The sequence below is a fragment of the Echinops telfairi genome, unplaced genomic scaffold (assembly GCF_000313985.2).
Source record: "Echinops telfairi isolate 266 unplaced genomic scaffold, ASM31398v2 ScPeMD7_443;HRSCAF=831, whole genome shotgun sequence".
NCBI lineage: Eukaryota > Metazoa > Chordata > Mammalia > Afrosoricida > Tenrecidae > Echinops > Echinops telfairi.
The window spans coordinates 1,453,523-1,464,908 of NW_022104341.1; the positions used below are offsets into that span (position 1 = coordinate 1,453,523).

General features: G+C 41.2%; 1 protein-coding gene across 2 annotated transcripts in view; it reads left to right on the forward strand.

Annotated features, from left to right (window-relative positions):
* Positions 1-2,132: 2,132 nt before the first annotated feature.
* RSBN1 (round spermatid basic protein 1) overlaps positions 2,133-11,386 on the forward strand; it is a 59,705-nt gene continuing 50,451 nt past the window's right edge. For both annotated transcript variants that reach the window (XR_006680221.1, XM_004699163.2), the window contains exon 1: positions 2,133-2,829. Coding sequence is in view for 1 of the 2 variants with exons in the window: in XM_004699163.2 (XP_004699220.1) it covers positions 2,133-2,829 (697 nt within the window). In the remaining variant the exon portion in view is untranslated. The remainder of the gene's footprint in view (positions 2,830-11,386) is intronic.

Below are 11,386 nucleotides of genomic sequence, written 5' to 3' on the forward strand. Positions count from 1 at the left end.
TAAATATAGCCCTTTGAAAGACTTCAACTTAGATTACAAGTCTTCTATTTTTACATGGTCAGAAATTTTTTTTTCTATTTAAATCTTTTTTTTAATCTTTTTATTAGGGGTTCATACAACTCATCACTTTTCTGTTGCCCGTCCCCCAAGGAGGTCACATGTAGATCTTTGTAATCAGTTCCCCCTTTCCACCCCACTCTCCCTCTACACTCCTAGTATTGCCACTCACACCACTGGTCCTGAAGGGATCATCCGCCCTGGATTCCCTGTGTTTCCAGTTCCTATCTGTACTAGCGTACATCCATCCTCTGGTCATGATAGTGGGGAGGGTGGGGAGGAAGCATGTAAATCTCCCTTTGTGATTATTTCCTGGGAGTTACGTGTGCCTACACAGAGTGCTCCTTGTGCACATCTTTCAAATGTTTTGGGAAACGAGAAGAGGAAGAAAGGAGAAGCTGTATTTCAGGGGATATCAGTACTAGTACTAGTTGCCATTTGGTTGATCCCAGTTCTGTGACCCCCCTTGGAGTCAGAGTGACATTGTGCTCCATGGGGTTGGTTTTCAATGGCTGATTTTATGGGAGTACATTATTGGGCCATTCCCCGCCCCCCAGGTGCCTCTGGGTAGACTCGAACATCCAAACTTTCAGCTAGCTACATTCATCATTAAAAAAATACTCCTACTTAAAGGAATAAAACGTGACTGTGAGAGTAATCCATTTTTTCTGGCTAATCCAATTTCCAATTATTGAAGCATCAACAACAAATTAGCTATCTTTTGGTAAAGCCTGTTTATCATGTGAAAATTCTCACAAAATGTATAAAACCAAAGAAATTGCCAGTTCAAAAAATAGGTCTATGAAACTTAAGAAAATCTGATTAATTCACATCTATCAGAGAACACTTTTCAATAATAATTATTATTGAAAAAGATTCACCTGATGTCTTATACTATTTTAAAAAATTTAAATTCTTAATGAAATGCAACTTCTAGAAACATTACTTAGCCATCACTTGCTCTATTTTCTCGAGAATTTTAACCAATAAGGCAAATGGAATAAAATACCGTTATATATCTATTGTAGTACAATGCTCATAATAGGTGCTCAGTGAACTTGTTTTTAAGCTAACTTTGGTGTCGTTTGGTTCACCATGCTAGTCTTTTACCAGGCACCAGTGGCACCAAGCCACAGTAATTTTATCTGCTGAGCACTTTATGCCACGTCAGATATTTATAAAAATCTTTATTCAAAATCCTTATCAAGGGCCAAATATGTTAAAAGGACTCTCGGAAAAATCTGAAGCGACAACTAAATTGTAAATGAACCCGAGAGGAAGCTGTCCCTTACGGACGATGCCGATTTCTGTAGCGATAGCTCTGGTGAATACATTTATTTTCTCATTTATGCAAACTTATTCTCAAAATGTAAAAGAATCTTACTTAAAGGTATGCTTTTAGCGACGGTTTTCCACCTAGACGTGGTTTAACTATAGGGCTGTATTAAAAATAATGGTGTTCTGGTAGGCATTGGGCAGAGATACGGCTCAATGACATTGGGGCCCGTGTTCTCCACGCTCCCGAGCGGTTCTGGCACCTGCCTTGTTACGCCAGTGGTTGTAACCATGGCAACGGCCACGAAGATGCTCCTGACAGCTTCATGAATTTCTGAATTGCGGCCCTATCGCATTTCCAATCGCTCTGGTTTTGTATAGTATTTAAGTCCCTCGAATTCCTTCATGACATCGTCAGCCAAGGCTAGACGGGTTTTTTTCAATCCTCACAAAAGATTAGGAAGGAATAGGAAATTTACAAGTAACTATGGAGCCTCCCTCTTGCGTGCCAAGAGACGAAGGGGCACAGGAAACTGATCACGGGAACGCGCCGACAGACTCTGAAGCCATTACGATGGTTTCGGCCGTTACAGCAGTTGGCGGCAACTCGCCGCGTAGCGGCGGTTGCGTCGCGGCCCGACGCGTGACTCGGCGCACGATCCCTCTCGGAGTCCTCACTCCGCGGCGGGCGCGCGGGGAAACTACCGTTCCCGTGAGGCCTTGCGCAGCCCAGCGTGCTTTACAATAGAAACTCGGTCCGAGAAGCCCGCCGAGAGGGGCCGGGGACAGCCGCTTCCGGCATGTTCCGCTCCACCTCACGGTCCGCAGAGAAGCGGAGGGCGGAGGAGAGACTACAATGCCCAGCGGGCCGTGCGCGGGCTGCGCTTGCGCGATTCGCCGACGGGGGGGCGGTCGGGCCATTTAAATGTGTGTTTGTGGGTGAAATGGCTGCGCAGGTCGGAGCTGTGCGCGTAGTACGGGCGGTGGCGGCGCCGGAGGAGCCGGACAAAGACGGGAAGGAGAAACCCCATGTTGGGGCCTCGCCGCGGGGCGTGAAGCGGCAGCGGCGGGCGAGCAGTGGGGGCTCTCAGGAGAAGCGGGGGCGGCCGAGTCAGGACCCCCCTCTCGCTCTCCCTCACCGGCGGCGTCGCAGTCGCCAGCCTCCCGGGCCGCTGCCGCCAACGAATGCAGTTCCAGCCGTTCCAGGCCCTGTGGAGCCTCTGCTCCTGCCGCCTCCGCCGCCACCTTCCCTGGCGCCCGCCGTCGCTGCCCCGCTCCCGGCCCCGAGCACCTCGGCCCTTTTCACCTTCTCGCCCCTCACGGTGAGCGCGGCCGGGCCCAAACACAAGGGCCACAAGGAGCGACACAAGCACCATCACCATCGCGGGCCCGAGGGCGACCCTAGCTCCTGCGTCCCAGTCGATGTCAAGCACAAGGACAAGCAAGAAAACGGCGACAGGACTGTGGGGGTGCCTGTGATCAAGGCCCCCAAGAGAGGTGAGAGCGGGCCGACGGCCCCGGGCTTGGGCTCTCCGTCGCTCCCCGTTCGGATCTCCCGCCCCTCTCGTAGTGAAAGGCGCTCACCTCCTGCTGCCCTCCGCCCCTGACCCCGGTGGGATGGACTCGGGATTCCAGAGCGGTGACAGTTTCACCTCCTGGAGGCTGCTGCTTCCCAGGCCGAGCTGTCACTTTACCTGCCCCTTCCCCAGTCCCTGAGCCGCCACCAGCGTCTGTTTTCGAATTCAGCAGGGTTTCCGCGCCGCGCGGTGCGGTCCAAGGCACCGGATTAGCAGGTGGGATGATTAAAAAAAAACCCTGCCATTCTAAAATTCAGGCTTGTCGTCGTTAAAAATCCTTATCCTTTCTTCCCGCTCTCCTTGCGGGAAAGCTTTAAAAGGCACCCTCGCCCGCCGTACGGAGTTCAAATTCTTGCAGAGGTGACACGATTCCCTGATGGCCTAGCGTCTGCAAGGCAAAATCGCAACCCTCTTTGCTGGGTTCTTTTTTCTTTGGAGGTAAAGTCGTTTTGTCATACTGAGTTCTTAAGGCTAGAGATGGAGGGTGTTCTCCCTGGAGCCTCGCCTCTGTCAGAGGGAAGATGTGCGACGGCGTTTTTTTCCTGACGAGTACACACTTTGAGAACCTACTTATATTGTCATAACCCTGATTTCAAGAAAACCCAGAGCGTAGTTATCTAATTCAGTGTGGGTTCCAGAGAATTTAGGTTGACCCAAACTAGTATCTTCCCATTCCTGAGTTCGCTATCTGTAGCATGTTCTTGTTTTTTGTTTTGTGGAAGACAGGAGGGTATGAATTAATAGCCCTGGTGGTGCAGTGGTTAAGTGCTACGTAGTGAACTGAAAGGTCAGCAGTTTGAACCCACCCAGGTGCTCCACTGGAGAAGCGTTTGGCAGTCGGTCTCTGTAAAGATTACAGCCTTGAAACCTTGGGAGCTGTTCTCCCTGCCTTATAGGATTGCTTTGTGTAGGAATCTACTGCACCGCGGGTTTGATTTTTTTAATGTGTTTGGAATTAGTATGTGATTTTATGTAATTAATTGTATCTCCTCAAGAAGATTTTAAGGTACTTATATGTTTCTAAAGGAGCCCTGGTGGCATAGTGGTTATGCGTTATTGGGCTGCTAACCTCACGGTCAGCAGTTCGAACCCACCAGTTCCTGTGGGAGTAGATGAGGCTTTTTATTCCTGTAAAGAGTTACAGCCTGGGATATCTACAGGGCAGTTCGACCCTCTCCTTACAGAGTCACTATAACCAGAATTGACTGGAGGCCTGGAGTTTTGTTTTGTTTTGGTGTTTCTAAGTCCAGGCTGGGTTAGGCTGTTACATTAATGAATTAATGCTACATTAATTTCAGTCTAAAATTCTGTTATTCTTACATTCTTTGCATATATTTAGCCTTAACATGAGATTGTTGTTGTTGCTCTACTGCCAGATGTTTCAGTTTGTTGCGAATAATTACTCATGTAGTACCGAATTGAACCTCTCTTCCTTTCGTGTATCCAGATACTGCCCTCAGGACTAGAACTGGTGGCTGGCAGGAGTGCCATTTTCCTCCACTGCCACGCAATGGTTGTATTCTTTTTTCTTTATTTTCCACCTTCTCAGTTCAGATGTGTCTGTGTTTAACTCTGCAGAGCTAGAGGAAATCTGAGAGCTCGTCCAGTTTAAACTAATTTAGAGAGGAAACTGACCAAAGTAATGAGGGGACTTGTCAAGTCACAGCTAATTAATACCAAGAACAAAAATTTAAAACCAAAACTAAACATTTTTTTTTCAGTGAATCATCGACAAACTAAGGAGTGGAGCCCTTTGCTCTGGAATCCCCATTCAGGCTTCATTTCCCACAGTGTTGCTTTCCCTTTTTGCTACTAATTTTTTCCACTCTTGCTTACCTTTTTCCTGTGCTGTGGCATCTGTGTGAGATTACTTAATAAGCAAGGTTAGCACGGCCTTACTTGTGCTTACTTAACTAATGTGTTATGAACAAGTTCACCGTTTTTCACCACATCAAAGATTGCTTCTAGGCATGGCTGGCATCTTTCTCTTTTCTAACCCCCCCCATGGCACCTTCCTGAGAATCAAAGCCTTTTTTCACATTTACAGTCTTTGGTGGAGTGCCCAGTAAGAAAGGTCAGCAGAGGCTTGCTTGTTCTTACTTATTAATCTGTAGCAAACCGTGGTGAAACCCATGTAAGCCCGTAATTATCCTGCTTTGTGGGCAGTCCACCCCTGCTTCACATTGTAGTGACAGTGAGAGACGTCTGTCATCAAGACTCTGACTAACCCCCTTTGTGAGAGGGAAATGGCAGTGACGTATCATAATTCTCAGTGTGTTTTCTTGGGAGATTGCACAGGCCACATGCTCTTTAAAAGGAATGGAGACAAACCTCGAACCCAGCCCTGTCTACTAGGACTTCCATTCCTGCAAGTGTTGTTTAATATTGTAGCCACCGCGGCTCAGGAACTAGGCTTGTTTCAAATTAGTTTATAATGAAAAGTCACCTTATGGCTTAACGACTCCACATTGCATAGTACACCTCAGAGCACTGGAAGTTGGCCAGTAAGTGAAGAAGAAAGATGGGGCCATTTAAACATTTTAGTTTTGGGCTGAGAAACTGCTAGGTGATGAAGACTGAGGAGAGCGTTCCCTAGCCAAATGTGTTCAAAGAAAACATGCTATGTACAAGTGACGCAGAAGGGTGTTTCAAGATCCGAGACCCCACAGAAGGTAAACTTGTTTACCCTTGTCTAGTTCAGACTTTTCCACTCAGTGACCAGACCCTGCCCCCACCCTTTCTGTGACCACCTCTGTACTTGTTATTGTGGTATACAGAAAGCTTGTTTCTACAATCAGTCTGTTTAAATCTTGGCTCTGTCCCTTACGATGTGACCGTGGACAAATAATCTCTCGCTACCGTAGTTTTCCTCTCTGTAAGGTGAGGTTGTAGTATTTCTTTATAACATTATGTGAATTAGATGGAGCAATATGTGGAAAACACGTAAAATATGCCTAGCTGATAATAAACACTCAATTACTGTATATACTTGAGTATAAGCCGACCCAAATATCAGCCGAGGCACCCAATTTTACCACAAAACTGCATTAAAAATGTGCTGAAAAACTCAGCTTATACTCTAGTATATGTGGTAACAATAGTTTTTATTTTGTCATGTTTGGCCCTTAAAGCAATTTTAAGATTAATAAGGAGAATGAGTAGACCTTTGCCTATTTTCAGATACCATTGTATTTTATAATATTCTCAAGAAAATAGTCAATAAATTTTTAAAAAATTAAGTGGCTCCATATAATACTGTCAAATTGGATATTGGACAGTCAGAAAAGTTCAGGGGTGGGCAAAATCTGTTTTTTTTTTGAGATAGAGATTCATAGGAAGTTGAAAAAATACTATAAAGACATATGTACCCTTCACATTTTCTGCAATGGCTACATCTTGTTGATACACAAAATCAACACCAGGAAATTGATGTCGGTACAATGCTTGTATCATTCTGTTCTATATTTTTTATCAAATACATGTAGATTAGTGTTACCACCACTGTAATCAAGACACACAACTAGTCTAGTTCATCACTGCAATCATTTCCCTATGTTTATCCTTTTATAGTCATAAGCATTGACTTCCTCCCAATTTCCCCAACCCCTAACTACTAGTAACCGCCGTCTGTTCTCCGATTCTATACTTTTGTAATTTCTAGTATTTGTATAAGTGGACTGGACAATGTGTGATCTTTTTTTTTTTGAAATTGCCTTCATTCAGCATATTGTCCTTGAGATACATCTAAGTTGTTGTGTGTCTATTGCTGAGTAGTATTCCTTCTCCTCTCGTGCCCCCCCCCAACTAAGAGAGTTTATTAGGGGTGCTAATAGGTTCCCACAAGTCAGGATCCATAAATAGGAAGGATCAATCAATCAAAAAACCTCTCCTCAGCCAGCAGCCAAGTTTCTTTCTGGTCCTTAGCCTCTCAGCCATATGGTCCTTTGGCCTTGGCCACCGGGGTTCAGGAAGCCCACCTTTTGCGCTGTCCATAGTCTTGGGCCAGATGAGGAGGAGACAAGACACCCCATAATCTCAGCACTGTGTCTTTGCCTCTGATCTTGGCCTTCACTATTTTTTTTTAATTAAAAGTTTGTTTTATTTTTAAAAATCATTTTATTGGGGGCTGAGTAGTATTCCATGGTATTGGATGTACCACAATTTGCTAAACCATTCTTTTATTGAAGGGCATTTTATTTATTTATAGTTTTTAGCTGGTACAAATCAAGGTTTTTTTTTTAATATAAATAAAGATTTTATGAACATTCACATTCAGATTTTCGTATGGATGTAAATTTTTATCATAAGAGAATGTAATTACTGGGTCATATGATTAAGCGTATGCTTAGGTTTTAGAGAAATTTCCAAACTATTTTCCAGAGTTCCTGTAACTTACTGCATTCTCCCCAGCAGTATGTGAGAGAGCCAGTTTCACGGTACCCTTTCCAGGAATCTGGTATTGTCACTGTTTTTGGTTTAACTCTTCTAATAGGTTTGTAGATAGCTTATCGTGTCCAGTTTGCATTTTCTAATAGCTAACATTAGATCATTTGCCATTTATCAATTCATGTCAGTAAAATGTTTTTCATTTTCCCCTAATTTCCTACTTGGGCTGTGTTTTTGTTTCAAGAGAAAAGCTTTCTGATTTTATAAAGAGCTACAATCTCAACAATAATATAGAATTGATCAAGGATTTATGAGGATGGGAGGGTGGGGAAAATGGAGCTGATATCAAGGGCTCAAATAAAAAAATGTTTTGCAAATGATTATGGCAACATATGTAGAAGTGTGCTTAATACAATTGAATGATGGATTTTTATAAGATTTGTAAAATCCCCCCAATAAAATGATTAATAAAAAAAAGTTTAAAAAAGCTACAGTGCAATCTTGAATTAGCTCTGAGGAATTTCAAAAAAATACTCTCTTAAGAAAGTTTGACATTTGAATAAAGTGTTTTAGTGATTGTGCTGTGGAAATGTACATGATCGTGTCCTTATAGGAGTTTTTAAAGTTCATAGAAAAGTGGAATAGAAGATAAAAATTTTAAAAATAAGCAATATTTCTCAACATAAGTTCCATAAAGATCATGACATTTTTGTAAGCAATTACCAGCCATTTAGTTCAACTCTAAAGAACTTAGGGTCCTGTGAATTTGACTATGTCAGTGCAGTAATTTTTTACATTAATGATGGAAGAAAATGGATGCCTTGTAAAAATTTTTTGTTTTTTTAAGGTTAAGAAACAGAAAGAAACCAGGATCCAGATCAGGACTGTGTGGATGAATACCTAATGATTCAAAATGATCTCATAATAAGCAAATGCTATTCTTTGGGACTCAATGGCAGTGAGTTTGATTTTTAAGTTTGGTTAAGTTAGACTTCCCTCTGTATTTTAGATATACCATTCATACTCCTGTATAAGACAAGTTTTTCAGCATATTCTTAATGCTCAACTGCTGTGACTGGTGAAGTATTTCTAAACCAGACAAATAGTGGAAGTTCTCTGTGATTTAAAAAACCTAATGGCAGAATTTTTAAATCCAGAAACATGTGATTGTTTTGGGCTATAGGAGTCAGAAGTTATATTGGGGTGATTATAATAGAATATTAATATGAGTAGATAATCTCATCAGAATAATCCCTATCTTCCTGGGTAAAAAAGTCTTTCAGAGCTTGAAAACATTTGCATTTTGTGTAATATAATTGTGAGCTCAATCTCTATAATCATCAAGAGGAATTTTGAATGAAGTATAATGCCCCCTTTATCAGGGGGTTTTCCAAGCCATTAAATGAGAATACATAAAACTTTGATGATCATCAAGGGGATAAATTTTGGAATCTGGTGAGAGTTTGCTTCTTGGCTGTCACTTGCTACCTTTGTGCTCGAATATAAGTGACGCACCTTGTTTTAGGTTCTGTTTGCATCTCTTAAAAAGATACATATCTTTTCCTCACTGGTTTGTTTGAGGATTAAAATAGGATAAAGTATGTCCCTAGCTAGACACTTGGCGAATAGTTTTCTAAATTTTCTTTTTCTCTCTTTTTTAATGAGATTCTCTTTTGGCATACTATATTACATACTTAAGTTGGTAATTACCATCAAATTTTTTTTCAACAGTGTATTTTTAACAGTTTCATTGACATACAAGTCACATGTCATAACATTTTTCCTTTACTTGTTAACTCTCCATTTCCTGCCCACCTCCCTTGACCATGTCCCTTTGAAACTATTAATTCAGCTTTTTAAAAAAAATTTTACATTTGAATGTTAAGACAGTCTTTCTTTACAACTTTATTGGCATACAAAAAGGAAGCGCAGCACATTTAGCAGTTTAACACAAGATAACACACAGATCGAAGAAGGTCCATTTCTAATATTCATCTAATTGTCCAAAGATGAAACAACACTGACTCTGTATTAGCAATTCCTTTTATGAAGTATAATGTTCATATTTTAGGCATTCTCTTTAATATATTAAAAGCATGAAATCACTCAATAATGACATTAAATGAAAGATACTTTATATTTATTTATTTATTTTTAAACATTTTATTAGGGGCTCATACAACTGTTATCCCAATCCATACACACATCAATTGTGTAAAGCGCATTTGTACTTCATTCTCAAAACATTTTCTCTCCACTTAAACCCCCGACATTAGGTCCTCATTTTTCCCCTCCCTCCCCGCTCCCGATACTTTATATTTAGATGTATCTTATTCCTGACAATAATACATGCCCAATGAAAAAGTTGGAAAAGCAGTTACCCATCCTATTTGAGTGGACATTTACAACAATCATTTATTTTCTGAAATGACCATTATATTTCAGTTTTTCAGGAACTACTCTGAAGTTACTATAAGATATAGTCAAAAGTCTGGAGAGAAGATGTAGTGAAAACATTTCTATTTTTGGAGAGGGTTAGTCCTCCACAAACATTCTTTGTAGGAATTCTAGGTGGAAAAATCAATGTAGTCAATTTCAACTCATGCTGAGCTGACTTTGTTCCTTTCCTTGTTTGGTGACAGTCTTCTAGTTCATCCCAGTCTTCACAGGGAAAATATTTTCTTCAGCAGAAACAGCATGAATTGCTCCATTGTCCTGTGCCTCCCCTTCATTATCTTCTTCCAAATTGCTTCTTCATTTTCTGCCCTACATCCGAAGCTTCACTTAATTTGATTTCATCCCTTTCTGAAGTATATATGCTGAATCTTTCAAGATTGGCTTTGATAATACTGTCTCATCCACGTTTCTTGGGATGTGTACAGGCTTAAATCTATGTGATTTATGTTCACAGAATCATCAGGCTCATCACTGCCTGATCCCTGGGTGTAACAAGTTATCATCTGATTCATCAGCAGCAGCAGCAGCCAGTTCAGGACAAAATTCAAACACCTCATGACCATTGATCATTAGTGCTTTCCCTGCTTTGAAGCCTGCTTTTCTTCTTTCCAGAGCTTGCTCAAGTTTGTCCATCTTTTCTTGTCTTTTCCCTTTTATCCATGCAAGAAAAAAATTCTAGAGTGATTTTGGTAACAGTTGACTCTAGGGTAGAACACACTCAAGGAAATCTTCTAATGAAATTTCATTATTTTTCTTTCTTCTTTTTATTTTTCAACACAAATTGAGGGGGATGTACATGATGATACATACACATATCATCCACTCTAGGGCATAGCCCAAACCATCCATACTTGTTTTCAACAGCTTCAAGGAAATGCTTGTACACTGTTTGAGTTTTTGTTTTTTCCTTTTCTACCTCACCATGCTTCTTGTACATTTCTTCTAGTTTTTCCTCATCCCAGTTATCCATGGTAGTGTTCCTAGTGTTTTCTAGTGTCTCATCTTGGATCAATGTAAACTCTGCTGTCTTCACATTTTCTCTCGAGTCCAGTCATGAGTGAACTTAGACTCATCTCCTTTAGTGCATTGTCTAGTGCTAGAGGAATACACATGCCACAGATTTGGGATCGGCGCCTTTACTTTTTTTTTAACAGCAGCAACAGGTTTGAATAGTTCATTTAGCTCCTGTGATTGTTTCTTGTCATCTTCAATTTCTTTTCAGGTTTACATTGTTGCTACCTGACGTCAATTTTGTTGACCAAATTTAACTTGATGAATAATAGCTTTTATAAATTTATGTTGCTTTGCTCCTTATTCTTTAGACCAAAAGTTTTTTTTTTCTGTTTGCATCTTTGTATTCCCTTTGTTGCTATTTTTATTATCGTTTTATTAGGGGCTCATACAACTCTTATCACAGTCTATACATACATCAATTGTGTAAAGCACATTTGTACATTCATTGTCCTCGTCATTCTCAAAACGTTTGCTCTCCACTTAAGCCCCTGGCATCAGGTCCTCATTTTTTCCCCTCCCTCCCCGATCCCACCTCCCTCATGAACCCTTGATTATTTATAAATCATTACTTTGTCATATCTTGCCCTGTCCAATGTCTCCCTTCACCCACTTTTCTGTTG